Source organism: Argopecten irradians, chromosome 2, assembly GCF_041381155.1.
Source record: "Argopecten irradians isolate NY chromosome 2, Ai_NY, whole genome shotgun sequence".
Lineage (NCBI taxonomy): Eukaryota > Metazoa > Mollusca > Bivalvia > Pectinida > Pectinidae > Argopecten > Argopecten irradians.
This window is the reverse complement of record NC_091135.1, coordinates 28665565-28685433: the sequence shown is the minus strand read 5'-3', so window position 1 is coordinate 28685433 and position 19869 is coordinate 28665565. Positions and strand designations below refer to the sequence as shown.

Below are 19869 nucleotides of genomic sequence, written 5' to 3'. Positions count from 1 at the left end.
GGGGCAAATAGGCTAATTATTTAAACGATTTGTCAATTCAACGACTAAGAGGCCTAGAGACCTGATATTGGGCCTATAGCATGTTAGGATGAAAGGCTACTAAGTTGGTTCAAATGAATTAAACTTTATTTTCATTCCATGTCACAGGGGTCAAAAACAAATCTTTAAACGACTTCATGTCAATAACTAAGAGAGCTAGACCTGATATCGGGCTTGTAGCATGCTGGGATGGATGGTTATTAAGTTTGTTCAAATAAATGACACTGAACTTCATTCAAGGTCACCGGCAGGGATTAATCTAGGTTTTGGGGGAACTACCCTTTTTCGAAATAGGGGAAAAGTTTTGCGAAATATAGGGGAACTTGACTTTTCTTATTTTTATTCAAAATTATATTCATTTTCATGAAAAAGTACTGTAAAACAACTAATTTTTAGGTCATCTGACCCGAAGGATCTGGATGACCTATAGTCATGCACCGTCCGTTGTCGTGCGCTGTCCGCCGTGCGTAAACTTTTTATTCAAACGACTTCTCTATAACCGAATGGCCCAGGGTACGTACTGATATTTGGCCTGTAGCATGCTGGGATGAAGGGCTACCAAGTTTGTTCAAATGAGTGACTTTGACCTTCATTCACGGTCACAAGGGTCAAAAAAGCTATAAAAAAAAATAAACGTCTTTTCAAGAACCAGAAGGCCCAGGGTACTGATATTAAGCCTGTAGCATGCTGGAATGAAGGGCTTCCAAGTTTGTTTAAATGAATGACTTTGACCTGCTTTCAAGGGCACGGGTCAAATAGGCTAAAACCTTTAAACAACTTCTTGTGAATAACTAAGAGGTCTTTAGACCTGATATTTGGCCCGTGACTTGCTGGGATGAAGGGCTATCAAGCTTGTTCTAATAAATGACCTTGACCTTCATTCAAGGTCACAGGGGTCAAATAGGCTAAAATCTTTAAACGACTTCTTCTCAAGAACTGAAAGGTCCAGGATACTCATATTGGGCCCATGACATGCTAGGATGAAGGGCTATCAAGTTTGTTCAAATGAATGACATCGACCTTCATTTAAGGTCACAGGGTTAAATAGGCTAAAATATTTAAACGACTTCTTCTCAAGAACCGAAAGGCCCAGGATACCCATATTGGGCATGCAGCAGGCTGGTATGAAGGGCAAAAACAAATCTCGTTGGTATGAAATCTACGATTAATATATATAATAGCCCCAGTATCACAGGAGACAAATACTGATAAACCAACAAACGGTGGCGACACAACTTACACATGGACACCGTGTTGGTGTTTTCTTTGTAATTTTGTAGATATTCTCCTGCAACTTTATCCTTAAAATCCTTGTAGACATTTGGTTCTCCATTTGTTCTGAGCTACAGAAATGTTCGGGGAGCTGCATCAATATATTGATAGTGTGGCAACGACCTCTTTAATAGGAATACATTTTCATCTTCCAATTTTTAACTTATTTCAGGTCTATCCTACTTTAGTAGCTGCCACCCTTCTCCCCTTCTTATTTCAGGTATATCCTAGTTTAGTTACTGTATCCTTTTCTCCCCTCCTTATTTCAGGTCTATCCTAGTTTAGTAGCTGTCACCTTTTCTGCCCTCCTTATTTCAGGTCTATCCTAGTATAGTAGCTGTGTCTTCTTCCCTCATTATTTCAGGTCTATTTTAGTTTAGTAGTCGTATTCTTTTCTCCATCCTTATTTCAGGTCTATCCTACTGTGTAGCTTAGTAGCTGTATCATTTTCTGCCCTCCTTATTTCAGGTCTATCCTAGTTTAGCAGCTGTTTCTTTTTCTTCCCTCCTTATTTCAGGTCTATCCTAGTTTAGTTGTATTCTTTTCTCCATCCTTATTTCAGGTCTATCCTACTGTGAAGCTTAGTAGCTGTATCCTTTTCTGCCCTTCTTATTTCAGGTCTATCCTAGTTTAGTAGCGGCATCCTTTTCTTCCCTCCTTATTTCAAGTCTACCTAGTTTAGTAGCTGTATCATTTCTCCTCTCCTCACTGCCCAGTACTCTTCCTCTTCTACTCGACGAGGTTTGTTTCGAGAATTAAAATTTAGTATCTGTAACCTTTTTCTGAAACCTAGTCGGGTATTTTTCCCCTCCTTATTTCAGACCTATCCTATATGTAGTTAATTAGCTATTATGTTTTCTTCCCTCATTCCAGGTCTATCCTAGGTTAATAGGTGTAGCATTTTCTCCCCTCCTCATTTCAGGTCTATCCTAGTTTGGTAGCTGTATCCTTTTCTCCTCTCCTAACTGCCCGGTACTCTTCCTCTTCTATTCCCTCCCAGTTCTGATTCTCCAGTGTTTTCATGTATCTAGATATCTAGAAACAAAAGTACAGACTTAAAGTTAAAACTTAATTTTATTTTCTTCTGTAAAACATGTGAAAAATTTTGACAGAAGTCAGTTTTGACAATTGTTTTGAGAAATCGGGGCCTGGATCATGAAACAAACTTATTGACTAAATTTTTTGTACAGCCAATAGAAAATAATGTGTGTTTTTGTGTTCACTGTGCTCACTGTGATTGGCTAAGTCTAAATTCAAGACTGTTTTAAATCTAAGACTGTTTCATGTTCTGGGCCTAAAGTTCAATCAAGATAACTCACAAAACTCACTGTTTTAAAAGCATGCAACATAACTAAAGATGGTATTCTTTTAGCGTAATAACACGTTGTAGGGAAGAAAGTTAGGCACAATATGAATTATATAGAACATAAATTAAATCCTCAAATTCTCATAATGATATATCTTTGTTAATTTGAAAAAAGACAATAATGATTGAAATATGACTAATTGTTATATGTACTTGACAGGGTTTTGTGGTGTGTCACTCCATAGCTGGTGGTACTGGATCAGGTATGGGGTCCTATCTTCTGGAGAAACTTAATGATAGGTAATACACTTCTTATATATAAGGTAGAAAATCATATCGTTAAAACACAACTTTTATAGATTTTCTTTTCATTAGCAAGATAATAAGATATATTGTAAACTAATGTCTGGCCAACACTTACATTCAATGTTATCGAAATGTTGTTTTTCTGTAAAATCAATCCAGTTCAAACTTCAATAAGCAGTGACTCATGCTGTCGAATAAGTAGTATTCGCCTGCTTGATAATCATCTGTTTTTAACCTACCTTGTAAAATATCATGGGAAATGAAATGTATAAACTGTAAACCTTTTATTATATTCAGGTTTCCTAAGAAGCTGATTCAGACCTATTCTGTGTTTCCTAACATGGACGAGATCTCAGATGTGGTGGTGCAGCCCTACAACTCTATACTGACATTGAGACGGCTCACACAGAATGCTGACTGTGTGGTGAGTTCACCAGAGAGCTGATCCATGTTGTTGGGAGATATGGGATGATAACACTATTAGCACTGCATATAAATGGAAGGGCATTATAAACAACTATGCGGCCATGAAGTATAGTGTATCTTAAACAGGATTTTAAGGAAAAAGTCATGGCAAAATAACTTTTACCAATATTTCATAGTATATGTTATACATAATATGGTGTCGCGATCCTTTGGTAACCTGTAAATTAAGACACCTGTCTAATAAGACATTTTTGTCTGTCCCTTGGGATGTCTCATTACACAGGTTTGACTGTACATTGAAATTAAATTACAGAATTATTTCAAGACAGTTGTCAGATGCACCATGTTTAAATTAAATACATACATGCATACATACCATACCCATATTCCCATCCTACCAGGTATTTGTACTGCATTGTGGTTGGCTGGCATGGGGATAGGTAACTGTGTCATATTCTTCTTTTTAATACCCTTATTACAAATAGATATTTTGTAAATTACCAAATATTTTTTGAAAATATGCAAAACTTCTTTAATCTTTAATCTTATTGCATGGTGAGTAAAACTATAAAATGATTGTTTTTGCTTGATTTCCAGGTGGTTTTGGATAATACAGCCTTACACAGGATAGCCGCTGACAGACTCCACATAGACACACCATCGTTTGCCCAGATTAACCAACTGGTATGGTTGATTTACTCTTAAATGTTGAAAGATAAAAGGAATTCTTGCGTTTGAAACTGTTGGGAAATAAATAGGTTTGAGGAACAGTGGAAAGTTTAATCATTATATAAATCCTTAATTGATACATCCAGGTTAACTGAAAATTTCCTACAAATTTATAAACTCATTAGAGGATTCTTTATTTACAAATATCCACCAGAATCAACATTATTTGTTTATAATATATCCAATACATCGTCATTTGATTAGGATTCTGTTACAGCCATAATATAGTTATATTTATATGAGAATGTTTACAGTTTCTTGATGTCCAAAGAAATGAATGTCCCTTCAATGCCTCTTAGGCTTACTGTATCATTAATATTTTGTAAAATCATTGATGATGAATGATTAGAGGCAGAATCTTGCACTACACTGCGATCATAACATGGCCTACTATTATGCTAATCACATTTTGTTTGTTACAGGTATCAACAGTAATGTCTACCAGTACGACGACACTTCGTTATCCTGGCTACATGAACAATGATCTGATTGGCTTGATAGGCTCCCTTATACCTACACCACGTCTACACTACCTGATGACAGGATACACACCCTTAACAACAAATTCACAGGTAAATATCTATTGTCATGGGTAAATATGTGACACCCAAAGCTAGTTACTTTTCTTTGGTAATATTGCTACACAAGATAAACCAATTCAGTTGCATAGACGCCTTGTGTAGAAAATGAAAAATTAGGATTATGATTACTATCTACCTGACTTTAAATTAGTACAAAAATCATTTTTATTTATGGTAAGCTTTTCTACCTCAGCTTGAAAATAATTGTTATGGATAATCTAAACCCAAAGTCCATTTTTTGGGAGACCGATAACTTAGTGGAGGAGCTGACACTTTATTTTGACTTCAGGTTGCGAGTGTGAGGAAGACCACTGTACTGGATGTGATGAGACGATTGTTACAGCCTAAAAATATGATGGTATCAACACACATCAACCGCCAGGCTGCTCACTGTTATATCTCGATTCTTAACATCATACAGGGCGAGGTCGACCCAACACAGGTACAAGCCAAATTTGTCACTGTTATATATCGATCCTTAACATTATACAGAGCAAGGTCGACCTGACAGGTACAGACCAAACTTGTCACTAATCAGGACAGCGTGTTGATAGAATTGAATTGTCATAGTACCTATACAATGTATAGAAATGTGGAAAAAAACTGTTTAAGTTAAAATATAATCCTATATAGCAAATTCATTATAAAACTACAATTGTTGTGTCTGATTAAATTGCTAAAAAATGAAATGTTCTGTCAGGTTCACAAGAGTTTACAGCGGATCAGAGAGAGAAAACTTGCCCAGTTTATCCCCTGGGGTCCAGCCAGTATCCAGGTGGCCCTCTCACGGAAGTCTCCATATACACAAACAGCTCACAGAGTCAGTGGCCTCATGTTGGCTAACCACACTAGTATATCCTCAGTAAGTGTATTACTGTTTGTTTTTCTGATTATTTAATCATTGTACATTGTAAACTCGGCAGTATATCACTATGAGTATTCCAGTTATGTTAAGTTGATTGTCTTGTAAAAGGTTTCATCATGTTTATTCATTGCAGAAGTTGTTGGGCTTGTATCTTGATCTGATCATGCTTGAGTACCTGAGTTTTAATTTTCATCTTCTGTTCTAATGAAGTCTAATCCAGATTTTTTGTCAGTTGTCAATTAAAAGAATAGTAGCTCCTTGAAATCTTCATTTAGTAATTGAATTAAATAAATGATAGAATTTATATCATTTCAAAAATACAATTGAATTTTTGTTTTATTTCTTGTAGCTTTTTGAACGAACTCTTCGGCAGTACGACAAACTAAAGAAACGGGAAGCTTTCATGGACCAGTTTAAGAAAGAAGCTATGTTTAAAGACAATTTAGATGAGTTTGATGATTCCAGGGAGGTAATTCAGCAACTCGTGGATGAGTATGAGGCTGCCACCAAACCTGACTATTTGTCATGGGGAACACAACAGGTAGACTGCTTACTGTAATAGTCTCGTTAGATTGTAGTTGGATTCTAGTTATGGTAGAATTGTAGCATGTGAGAATTATTTTGTTACTGTTCAATAAATTACTACAATTTCAAGCTTTTCGCAAAAGACCGATCATTCAATTTGTAAAGTGAGCCAAATCTAGCATTGATTTTCACAATCACATTTTAAAGGTGAAAAGATGCTTTTCATTGTAGAAAGTTTTCATGTAATAAGCGCTAGTTTATTCAGTATATACTGGCTATAGGACTACCAAGGAAAAAAAGTTTGATATTTAGGTATATTGTATGTTAAACTGGTTAAAGAAGGATGTTTTTTTTTAGCTAAATTCATTTGATAAGATATTTTAATTTACTTTGTATCAGTTAAATTTAAATTAGATTTCCCAGAATAATAATGATAATTAGTACTCACTAATGAACCACAGACTTAAGTTACCAAGCTAAGGCAACTATTATAACTACAATAAGTCTAATTGCTTGTCTTCAGTAACAGCCCCCAGGTAATAAGCTATCCGGTATCTGCTGTGTAAACTGCTAACCTTGGTGCTCCAACTGTTCCAACTGATAAGTCCCTGTAATCCTGCCTCATCCGTACATGACATTAACTAATTATCACTTTTCTGTATATAATGTTGATCAGCACTGAAAATAGTTTTATCTTAACATGAGCGTCGAGCAGATTCTAAGTGGTAGCCCAAATATAAATACTATGCTTTCATTAAAATATTAAATTGTTTTGATTAGATTGAGTTGAATAAAAATAATTATGATGCGATATATTTCTGGAATACATTTTATATGGATGACTAATATTTGTATATGAACTCCATTGCGTTCCTTGAACAATTGAAGAATTACTAAACATTATGATCAATTTGTAATTTTATTGAATTATATATTGACTCTTTTGTATGAAAAAGCAATTTCTTATATTAAGTGCGATATATATATTTGGTTATATTTGTTTTTGTAGGCACCGGCCGCTGAAAGAATCTAAGGAAAAGTATGCTATGTGAAAGTGGAAAGACACTTGAGCCAAGAATGTTCCAAATAAGATTGTGAGAATCTCAATGTGCTGATATTCGAGGATGAAGAGAGAACTGATGACCGTATGTCTCTGGATAGTGCCTTTGTATATAACATGATAAACCATAACTATATATTACACCAGCTTGTTATTATCCCTGGAGACTATACACATTCATCACATTTGTACAGCAGTAATCAAATGGTCTGACATAAACCCACCTATATCTCTGTACTGTTCATTGGAAGTACAAACTTATCATTGTACTTCAGGTTGTTGACTTTTGTTTACATGTCACACTGTAACGTCTATCCAAGCCCTGCAATAATTGGACATCTTGATAATTCTGTGGTTAGAGCTATCTAATAGATAAAGATAAACTGACATTGATTATTTTGGGCCAGATATTGTAACTTAAATTTGAAAATTTGGTTTGTTTGTGGGAAAAAACTACACATGTGGTCCTGTCACCTACGGGTGTAGCAACTTTGTAGTAGTCAGAAGCGGTTATATGTTGGTGCAAGTTACAATGTTAGGCTATGTGATGCAGATTAATACCGCGGTATGTATGTTGGTACAGTTCTAATGTATCATGTTAGGGAAGTGTTAAAATCACCTGTGTAGGGACCATGACATTTACGATCTCGGGGAAATACCCAGATGGCTATTTCTCTTTATTCTACATACTTGATGGGTGAGGTCCTTGGAGCCACTCGTTCACTTAATGTAAATAGAATACCCATGGTTGTGGTCTGACAATATCTGGAGTTAAATTTGATTCTATAGGTATGATAGTAGTTAGGATAATTTTCATTTCATGGTTAACTGCATGCACATCAGTATCCGAATAATCGGAATATTTATGTTGTTTAATCTCATTGTTTTCATCAAAATTTTAATGTACAAAAAAGAAAACTGATCATATAAACATTGTTAACACTTGCTTGTTAAAATTTAAAAAGGTTTTGAAGCATATACTGATTATTGCTTTCATTCTTTCTTGTATTTGAGTCTCATGAAATATGAAACCAACCTCTAAAACTGAGGTATAACTTTATACTTATCAGTGATGATTGAATATTTGTGATTCATAAAAAATGGAGTTGTACATCTGCTTTTACAAAGAATTGTACATCTTTTGTATATGTATGAATAAAAGTGAGAAAAATATTCATAGATTTAATTGCTTTTTAGTGTAAATGTTGAGATACTGTTATCTGGAACAACTGAACTTAATTTCTACATTGATATATGATTACAAGTGTTGTGATGGATATAAACAACCATTTAAGAAAGAAAATGATGGATTGAGGCCCAATGTTCCAAGTTAGTTCAAATTAATGACCTTGACCTTCATTCAAGGTAACAGGGGGCAAATAGGCTAATTATTTAAACGATTTGTCAATTCAACGACTAAGAGGCCTAGAGACCTGATATTGGGCCTATAGCATGTTAGGATGAAGGGCTACTAAGTTGGTTCAAATGAATTAAACTTTATTTTCATTCCATGTCACCGGGGTCAGAAACAAATCTTTAAACGACTTCATGTCAATAACTAAGAGAGCTAGACCTGATATCGGGCTTGTAGCATGCTGGGATGGATGGTTATTAAGTTTGTTCAAATAAATGACACTGAACTTCATTCAAGGTCACCGGCAGGGATTAATCTAGGTTTTGGGGGAACTACCCTTTTTCGAAATAGGGGAAAAGTTTTGCGAAATATAGGGGAACTTGACTTTTCTTATTTTATATTCAAAATTATATTCATTTTCATGAAAAAGTACTGTAAAACAACTAATTTTTAGGTCATCTGACCAGAAGGGTCAGGATGACCTATAGTCATCATGCACCGTCCGTTGTCGTGCGCTGTCCGCCGTGCGTAAACTTTTTAGCCCACCATCGTCAGATGGTGGGCTATTCAAATCGCCCTGCGTCCGTGGTCCGTGGTCCGTCCTTAAACAATGCTTGTTATCACTATTTCTTAAAACCTACTGCAGGGATTTTGTTCAAACTTCACATGGAGGGTCCCCTTGGTCCATATTTGTGCCATACAGATTTTGTGGCTGATCGGAAAAACAAGATGGCCGCCAGACAGCCATCTTTGATTTTGGCAGTTGAAGTTTGTTATCGATATTTCTTGAGAACTACTGAAGGGATTTTGTTCAAACTTCACATGGAGGTTACCCTTGGTCCCTAGTTGTGCCATACAGATTTTGAGGCTGATAGGAAAAACAAGATGGCCGCCAGGGAGCTGGATCAATATATTGATAGTATGGCAACGACCTCTTTAATAGGAATACATTTTCATCTTCCAATTTTTAACTTATTTGGGTCTATCCTAGTTTAGTAGCTGCCACCCTTCTCCCCTTATTATTTCAGGTCTGTCCTAGTTTAGTTACTGTATCCTTTTCTCCCCTCCTTATTTCAGGTCTATTCTAGTTTAGTAGCTGTCACCTTTTCTGCCCTCCTTATTTCAGGTCTATCCTAGTTTAGTAGCTGTATCTTTTTCTTCCCTCATTATTTCAGGTCTATTTTAGTTTAGTAGTCGTATTCTTTTCTCCATCCTTATTTCAGGTCTATCCTACTGTGTAGCTTAGTAGCTGTATCATTTTCTGCCCTCCTTATTTCAGGTCTATCCTACAGTGAAGCTTAGTAGCTGTATCCTTTTCTGCCCTTCTTATTTCAGGTCTATCCTAGTTTAGTAGCGGCATCCTTTTCTTCCCTCCTTATTTCAAGTCTATCCTAGTTTAGTAGCTGTATCATTTCTCCTCTCCTCACTGCCCAGTACTCTTTCTCTTCTACTCGACGAGGTTTGTTTCGAGAATTTAAATTTAGTATCTGTAACCTTTTTCTGAAACCTAGTCGGGTATTTTTCCCCTCCTTATTTCAGACCTATCCTATATGTAGTTAATTAGCTATCATGTTTTCTTCTCTCATTCCAGGTCTATCCTAGTTTAATAGGTGTAGCATTTTCTCCCCTCCTCATTTCAGGTCTATCCTAGTTTGGTAGCTGTATCCTTTTCTCCTCTCCTCACTGCCCAGTACTCTTCCTCTTCTATTCCCTCCCAGTTCTGATTCTCCAGTGGTTTCATGTATCTTTTGATAAAATATGATAACAAAATATTGATTTATAAAGCGCTCACTTGGGAAAGGTGACCCAAGAAACATTTAACTACGAACATATTTTAAAGGGCAAAACTTAAAATAAAAAATACCATTGTAACACTCGTCAATGTTTTGACATTTTTGATTTGCAAGACTACTGTTATAATATTTATTAGATATGATAAATAGATAGGTAAGTATTAATGTAACATTTGTCATTTAAATCTGCATGCCGATAGTGTAAAAAGAAAACATGCATGTTCCATTTCAAATAACTTTCGCAATAGAAATAATCACTTTACTCGTCAAGCAGATCGTGCTGATTTTACCTCGAATCGATTAATATTTGTTAAGGTTTATTTTCACATTTATTTTCTAAAATAGAACCTTTAAAACTATTTAATGTAGTTATTACCTTTTCATAATTTCTTCTTTTGTCGTACGTTCCTTTTCACTCAACGGCACAAAAACAGTATCTAGATTTTTCCGGGCATTCGTTAAGCTTTAAGGTAAAAATGCATTATTTTAAAGAGTGTAGTGTAAAAAATTTAAACCAGTTAAAATAAAAACGTATTAACAAAATACATCCCAATGATGTCATCAAGATCAAGATGTCATCCGCACAATTTTCCAAAGTGTTGGCAGGTTGAAGGATCGAATAACTCTTTACAGTACGTTTATACGATATTTTATTTTATCTTACGACTTAGGACAAATGTAAATGAAAAATTCGCTTCGTTGTTTCATCTACTGTTGCTTACCTAGCAGAACTAAACAGTGTGGTCGGGAGTGGTAGGTCCAGGGAATAAGACAAAGCTAAGCGAGACAAATCTGAACCCATTTTCTGTAAACATATGAACCATGGGGACAAATAGTTTACAAAAATGCTAAAAGTGTGAAACTTGTGATCAAAAATACGCAATCGAGGCTGTCACCTTACTATGTTACACACAGATACAATCACAATCAAGAGTCTGCGTTTTTACCAGTGTATCCATGAAACAATTGTCAATTCAGCATTGACCCAAACACTAACCCAAATATTTACACTCGTCTTAATATTTACACTCACCCTAATATTTACACATCCAGCATAATATTTTTACACACTTACCCATATATTTACACACTCACCCAAATATTTACACACTCAGCCTAATATTTAAACTAAACCTAATATTTACGCACTCACTCTAATATTAACACTCACCCTGATATTTACACTCACCCTTATATTTACACACTCACTCTAATATCAACTCTCACCCTAATATTTACACACTCACTCTAATATTTACACACTCATCCTAATATATACACACTCACCCTAATATTTACACACTCACCCTAATATTTACACTCGCCCTAATATTTACACACTCACCCTAATATTTACACTCACTCTAATATTTACACACTCATCCTAATATTTACACACTCACCCTAATATTTACACACTCACCCTAATATTTACACACTCACCCTAATATTTACACACTCATCCTAATATTTACACACTCACTCTAATATTTACACACTCATCCTAATATTTACACACTCATCCTAATATTTACACACTCACCCTAATATTTACACACTTACCCTAATATTTACACACTCACCCTAATATTTACACTCACCCTAATATTTACACACTCACCCTAATATTTACACTCACCCTAATATTTACACACTCATCCTAATATTTACACACTCACTCTAATATTTACACACTCATCCTAATATTTACACACTCATCCTAATATTTACACACTCACCCTAATATTTACACACTCACCCTAATATTTACACTCACCCTAATATTTACACACTCATCCTAATATTTACACACTCATCCTAATATTTACACACTCATCCTGATATTTACACACTCATCCTAATATTTACACACTCACCCTAATATTTACACACTTACCCTAATATTTACACACTCACCCTAATATTTACACTCACCCTAATATTTACACTCACCCTAATATTTACACACTCATCCTTATATATACACACTCACCCTAATATTTACACTCACCCTAATATTTACACTCACCCTTATATTTACACTCACCCTAATATTTACACACTCACTTTAATATTTACACACTCATCCTAATATATACACACTCACCCTAATATTTACACTCACCCTAATATTTACACTCACCCTTATATTTACACTCACCCTAATATTTACACACACTCACTCTAATATTAACACTCACCCTTATATTTACACTCACCCTAATATTTACACACTCACTCTAATATTTACACACTCACCCTAATATTTACACTCACTCTAATATTTACACACTCGCCCTAATATTTACACTCACCCTTATATTTACACACTCACTCTAATATTTACACACTCACCCTAATATTTACACACTCACTCTAATATTAACACTCACCCTTATATTTACACACTCACCCTAATATTTACACACTCACTCTAATATTAACACTCACCCTTATATTTACACTCACCCTAATATTTACACACTCACTCTAATATTTACACACTCACCCTAATATTTACACTCACTCTAATATTTACACACTCGCCCTAATATTTACACTCACCATAATATTTACACACTCACCCTAATATTTACACACTCACCTTAATATTTACACTCACCCTTATATTTACACTCACCCTAATATTTACACTCACCCTAATATTTACACTCACCCTTATATTTACACTCACCCTAATATTTACACACTCACTCTAATATTTACACACTCATCCTAATATATACACACTCACCCTAATATTTACACTCACCCTAATATTTACACTCACCCTTATATTTACACTCACCCTAATATTTACACACTCACTCTAATATTAACACTCACCCTTATATTTACACTCACCCTAATATTTACACACTCACTCTAATATTTACACACTCACCCTAATATTTACACTCACTCTAATATTTACACACTCGCCCTAATATTTACACTCACCCTTATATTTACACACTCACTCTAATATTTACACACTCACCCTAATATTTACACACTCATCCTAATATTAACACTCACCCTTATATTTACACACTCACCCTAATATTAACACACTCAGCCTGATATTTACACACTCACCCTAATATTTACACTCACTCTAATATTTACACACTCACCATAATATTTACACACTCACCCTAATATTTACACACTCACCTTAATATTTACACTCACCCTTATATTTACACACTCACCCTACAATATGCTGAAGCTGCTGCACAGCTATGTTTGATGTTGTCCGGTGCTGGGTGCCAGTCCGGAGGTCCTCTGTCTGTGAGAAGCCCCATACTGACAGGAGATGCGTTGATTAGAAATAATAAAATAACCGTTATATATTGTTGCATCCTACATCATCAGTGACAATTAATGTTTGTAAGATGGAGCACGTAAAATATAAATACCGGACTTAAATCAAACTTTCAAATTTTGTTTTTACTTATTATTTTTACTAATATGAGAAAAAAGATAAAAATTGTACAAAGACAGCCTTTAAAACACTAGACCAGGTGCATCAAAATATCAAGCACTAACTGTTACCTTGACGACACCCACCAAAAATCTACATATCTGGGTAACGTCCCCATCTCTATTGCATCCTTGATACTTCATTGGTTACTGTCACTATCGCTATATACACTCCTGGACTATGTAATAGCAAAACAGAAAGCTCTTTGTGACACAGATGGGAGAGGTAGTTTGGCACTTTGATCAAATGAATTGAATACAGTATGGCTGACTGTTTGACTTTGAAGTTGGGAGCGCTGTCTCTGTAATCTTCAAAGGAATTCTCTGAGGGCCAGGGATTGGTCAGAGTTTAGCCTATCATCATGAGATAGTGGGCTATTCAAATCGCCTTTTGTCAGTGATCCGTGGTCCGACCGTCCTTCCGCCCTTCCGTTCGTTCACAATTCTTGTTACCGTTTTTCTTCAGAAACTACTCAAGGAATCTTCCTCAACTTTCATATGCATGATATCCTTGGACTTAAGTTCTGTATATTCTATTTAAGGACCGTCATCTTGGATTTTGATAATTGAAGTTTATTACCGCTATTTCTCAGAAAGTACTGAAGGGATCTTTCTCAAATTTCATATGTATGTTCCCTAGGGCCGATCGATCAACAATATTACCGACAGACCGTCATCTTGCATTACGACAGGCTGCCGTCTTGGATTTCATAATTTGTTATTACAACTATTTCTCAGAAAGTACTGAAGATATTTTTCTCAAATTTCATATGTAGTTTGTAGCTGAAGCTTTAAAAGCAGAGAAAAGATACCTCTTTCAATTGTCAGACATAAATCATTCTTTGTTGGACGTCAATATCTGGGATATCTTGTTTCATCATGAGTTGCCTTTAAATTTGCTATGACATATTCCGATGGTGGATTTAACGACAGTGATAGTAACCTGGGATATCGGGGACGCAGATGATGATCTTACCTCGAAAAATGGAAGGTAATCTAATAATGAGTTGTCGTGCATGCAGGCTCTACAGTAGGATAGGACTGTGTCCACCTTCACAGTACTCTTGGTTACCACATCCCTGTAAACAAGTACAGTGTCAATCAATGTGACACAAAGACACGGGCTTCTTGTGAAACAGGAACAGTTGTTAGATATTCAAAGCTTTTTTACATTCATTTGGCATATCATGACTATTAATCTATTTGTTAAAAAAAATCTATTCAAGTTAATCCTTAAGCATTTTAAACATAAAATCACAGCATAATGCAATTTACGTTTCCAGCGCAAAATAAAACCATCTGTGGTTTTCTGCCATATGGTATTAGACATTAGCGTCGGACTTCATTCACTCAAGCAATGACTACCATTGTGAAGATATTCTGGGAGGTTAAATTATACATTGTACTTCAAAGTAAGCTTACTTGAGTAGTTGTATTGGGTATCCAGTGATGCCTATATACCGAGCCTTTCCACTTTCCTTTACCTTCTGCAGTGCCGGTAGTGTCTCATTTATAATAATGTCTATGTTCTCGGCAAATTCTATATCGTGTACCTATAGCAACAGACACGGTCAAAGTTTATTTCATTCCTTTTTATTGTGTTACATATTAAAAACAAATTTTCAAGGGATTCACAAAAAATATAAACTTTATTTATTTTACATCGATTGAGAAACAAGTTATACAACTTATGTAAATCACTCTCGATGGCCCGGATGTAAGCGCGCGAGGGGTCTTAGTGTGGGAGGAAACCGGAGTGCCCGGAGAAAACCTACGTGATCGGGCAGGTGACCCCTGACCTTTTCACGCCCGTGTCGGGGATCGAACCTCGGCCGGCTAGGTAAAAGGTGAGCGGCTTAACCACTACACCACCCGATCACCATGATCAGCTTTACAATAAAAGATTCAATAAATGGTTTGTTGTTTTTTAAGACGAAAAAACATCGTCAAACAATCCCGTTTACTAAACACTATTTTTCCTTTATTTACTTCTCGTATTAAAATGTTTCAAAAGATTTACAATACACATTTCCCCCCTCAAAGTCATATTTCAATTGATCTTTTTGAAGTACATACGACTGCAACCTCTACACGGAATCTGCAGAACCATGTTTGTAAAAGAATCTGTGTAGTTGGTACGTTGTTTTCATATTCTACGTGTTTAGTTTATAGTTTCAAAATAAGCATAAACTGAAATTATCATTTTGACTGCCTTTAATTTAATTTCTCTCTCATGAATCCAACTTTCACAATACACATTTGTGACGGTCGGGGGTGAAATATTTCATATCAAATCTGACGCATCTTTTATGGTATATCAAGTAGATCTGACCCTGTCACGGCCATTAGGTTTACAGCCATACATACATATTAATTAAGTAGATGATACCTGAATAAGGTCCACACTGTCCAGCCCTAGCCTCGTTAAACTTTCATCAACACTTCTGATTGTTCGTTCTGCCCTGAAGTCAAACATCTGATCGATCTCTGGTAGGTATCGGCCGACTTTTGTGGATAAGTAATAGGATGACCGAGGTATATTCTGTAAAGCCTGGTAAATAAGTAATAGGATAATCGAGGTATATTCTGTAAAGCCTGGTAAATAAGTAATAGGATGATCGAGGTATATTCTGTAAAGCCTGGTAAATAAGTAATAGGATGATCGAGGTATATTCTGTAAAGCCTGGTAAATAAGTAATAGGATGATCGAGGTATATTCTGTAAAGCCTGGTAAATAAGTAATAGGATGATCGAGGTATATTCTGTAAAGCCTGGTAAATAAGTAATAGGATGATCGAGGTATATTCTGTAAAGCCTGGCAAATAAGTAGCAGGATGATCTAGGAACAGTCTGTAAAGTCTGGTAAATAACTAATAGCTAGTGGTAAATTAAAATCTCCAAATGTTTACTGTAATTAAAGTGTTGGAAATGTGATCATTGTTTTCACACAAACAACAGATTTTAATACTATACACCTGCTACATGTATGTATCTATCATAGTTATACCAGGTATTGAGATTTGTAGTTAATTCCATGCGAATTTGACCATTTTTAGTTTAAAAGTAGGATTTTTAGTATAATCTGGATAAAAGTTTAAAAAAATGAAAAAGCTATTTCTCGCTTATGCATCGATTTCTTCTATTTTCAGACATAAGGAATATCTATTTTTAGATGATAGTTGTAAATACATTACATTTAAATTAAACACCTCGGTTTTCCTGAACGTAGAAGAATATTTTTACGAACGTTTAAACATGCTAATCCACACTTTTTTGTGTCTTTTTGACAGTTTGTTCAATATCCTACGACAGATATTTGATGTATTTATAGACCTACCTGTCCTAGAACTTTCTCCGCTTTGCCGTGGCCATACCATGGTGCCACATCAATGTAGTTAACGCCATGTCTGACCACGTACTCCACTACACCTACTCCCTCTGTGTCATCAGTAGCCCTAAACACACTCCCCAGGGCTGCCGCGCCTATTAATGGAGGATTTCATATTCAAACACGAGTTTAAAAATTTGTGTTTTAGCCCGAACCTTGTCTTAAATACGTACATATTTGGTATCTACACGGACCGGTTTTTAAGGACTGCTTTAAGCTTACTTGGTGTCCTTAAAGAACGATGAGATTTTGTCAATTATTTCAATAAAATAGAATTGTAATAAAAGGACGTATACTTAGCTAAAATGTAGTAACTGTGAACTTCTAATAATTTTGGTTGACTTAAAATAGTAGAAAATGGGAGTGTATTTTATGTTCGTCTGTTAACGCACTATTCAAACTATCCCACTATTACTCTTGTGTCTGTCAAACAAACCATAAAATGCTGTTTTATGGATGTTCACCAATCCATCCATTCACTAACCCGGCAGATTAAGTAATGTGTTGTAATCATACAAAGGCATTTGATCTGTACGACTTTCTAAAGCATCTGAATATCACCATACTGGTATGTATCTTTAAAGGAAAATCACTGTATATACCCACCATAACTTAGTGAGGAAACCACCATATCTGTACTCCCCAGTTCGTTATATCTCATTTTCCGGACAGATTCTTCGACGTGAAAATCCTTTTGGAATGTGGCTGGAAGACTGTTCATGTATACAACAAAAATATGCCTAGTAAAAATCAATCTATCAGGAGTAGGAATAACTCCAAAGTTATTCCGTACTGCTGAGTTACATGTTATTGACATATTTCTCAGCTTGATTTATCATTTGATCATACCTTTTTAAATATTTTGTTTCATTGGGACTAAACTGGCATGTAGGCCACACTACAGAGATGTAAGACAAACACCATGAACAGAGGTTGGAAAAGGTATTTCCGATAAGGTTACATAGTCAAATTGTTTTTTGACCTGGCACTAATCTGGATATGTATCACAGGAACAGTGGAGCAGCTGAAGACGCTCAGTCTTCCGAAGCACCTGGTCCTATTCACTTGTTATCACGAGCCACTGAACGTCTTAGATATAACCTGATTATATGATTGTTCAAATTATTAATCTCCCTATTTGGTCTCAATTTCGATATGCTTGATTTAGGTTTCGCCTCTATTGCATTTTGATAGGATTGACTTTCTGTTAATGTGCATTTTGTATGTAACTATTGTTGACTGACTAGAAAAAATAGAAGTTATGATTATAAATTTTAGATAGAAATAAGATAAAGACGTAATTGATAAGAGATGTTATATTTTACAACGTAAGATTTATTTAGAGTGCATTGATGTTTTGCTGTCTCCATTCATTAACTTGTTTCAAGATGACACTTTAAAGAATGAATAGTGTTCCATAAGGTATATACACGCATCGACAACTGAACGAACATAATTGACCGTGAATGAAAAACCAACAAATTACTTAGATTATGAAGGTAATTTCACCTCTGTGCGAAGAATCTAAAAATGAACTCTTAAAAACTCATCTCTAGCTTTGTGTCATTAAATACTACATTTGTGTGTAACTTGTGTTACGGATAACTGTTTGTCGTATGTTTACCTATAAATAGATAAGAACAGAGGTAACATACGTCGTAACCAACAGACTGCATAAGTCGCAGTTCGAACACAAACTGAACTCTGTTGAAGTAATGGAAGTTTGGTGCAGTAGTAGGAGTATGGTCCACTACGCTAATACGTACCCAGTGTCTGACATCTTACTATTTACTACCGGTACTCCAAGTACGGTCGACGTTCTCACTGATGATAAATAAACTCCTATAACGATAACCTTCATGACCCAGTTAGTTATTTATAGAACAGTGCTCGGCACATACGATGTGATGTCGTTTTATTAATAGATGAACTTAAAAACACTAAATTCAGCAGAAAAGAAAAAAAATCTCTCTAGTTCTATCGATACAAACTACATCACTCATGTCAACTGATGCGCCCAGAATACTGTACAAATTGAAATGTTGGTGGGTAAGTTGTTTCGTTGTTATGGAGCTTTCGGAGAATTTCGTGGGTAGAACTATACATGGTTGCGATTCCAATACAAACCAAATTAGGTGCTGTTGAGCGTTCGTGGCTCAACATCAATCACAAAAACAACGAAACGAAAGCTTCTACCTATCGAACATTTAATGCTATGCAGTGCTACTGTACCTAGTTTGGTGCTTCAACAGTTCTTATTAATTAAAACAATAATTTACAATTTCCAAAATACGCAATAAGAGTTACAAACTGAACAATAATCAATGTGTATCAAAATTTGGTTTTTAGAATAGGATGTTTTAAGACCAATAATAGTTCAATGTATTTAATAGGTCGAAGCATTAAATCCATTCCTTTTATAAGAAAAATGTATGCACAGCAAAACAAAATGTACGTTTTGTGTTAGTTATGTAATAACAATGATCTTTAAAATATTCATTTTAAAGTTATCTAATTTATGCTCATTTTATATGGGGTTTTATGGAACTCGTCAAGGCTCGCAATATATGAATTGGCATAAATGTTTTGTAAGCTTAAAACACCTCTTTTATATAATGTATTAGTATTGGAGTCACGTTTTTTTTCGGGAACAGATCAATGCATGAAAGAAACATTCCACAATCAGTAAAAATTACAATACATTATATCAAGACATGTAAGGTGTCAAATTTTCAGATT

General features: G+C 35.2%; 2 protein-coding genes across 2 annotated transcripts; one reads left to right on the top strand and one right to left on the bottom strand.

Moving 5' to 3' along the window:
• The first annotated feature begins 2808 nt into the window (after nt 1–2808).
• LOC138315044 (tubulin gamma-1 chain-like) lies at nt 2809–8270 on the top strand. Its single transcript, XM_069255771.1, has 8 exons — nt 2809–2917; nt 3221–3347; nt 3947–4033; nt 4501–4650; nt 4949–5101; nt 5360–5521; nt 5874–6065; nt 7059–8270. The coding sequence occupies exons 1-8, from the start codon at nt 2883–2885 to the stop codon at nt 7080–7082; spliced, it is 930 nt and encodes a 309-aa protein (XP_069111872.1). The 5' UTR covers nt 2809–2882; the 3' UTR covers nt 7083–8270.
• Nucleotides 8271–9271: 1001 nt separating this feature from the next.
• Nucleotides 9272–19370, bottom strand: LOC138315045 (uncharacterized). Its single transcript, XM_069255772.1, has 10 exons — nt 18897–19370; nt 17737–17843; nt 17080–17225; nt 16132–16293; nt 15165–15295; nt 14703–14821; nt 13472–13587; nt 10979–11061; nt 10633–10719; nt 9272–10208 (listed from the first exon to the last, which is right to left on the bottom strand). The coding sequence occupies exons 1-10, from the start codon at nt 18989–18991 to the stop codon at nt 10106–10108; spliced, it is 1149 nt and encodes a 382-aa protein (XP_069111873.1). The 5' UTR covers nt 18992–19370; the 3' UTR covers nt 9272–10105.
• Between the last annotated feature and the right edge of the window lie 499 nt (nt 19371–19869).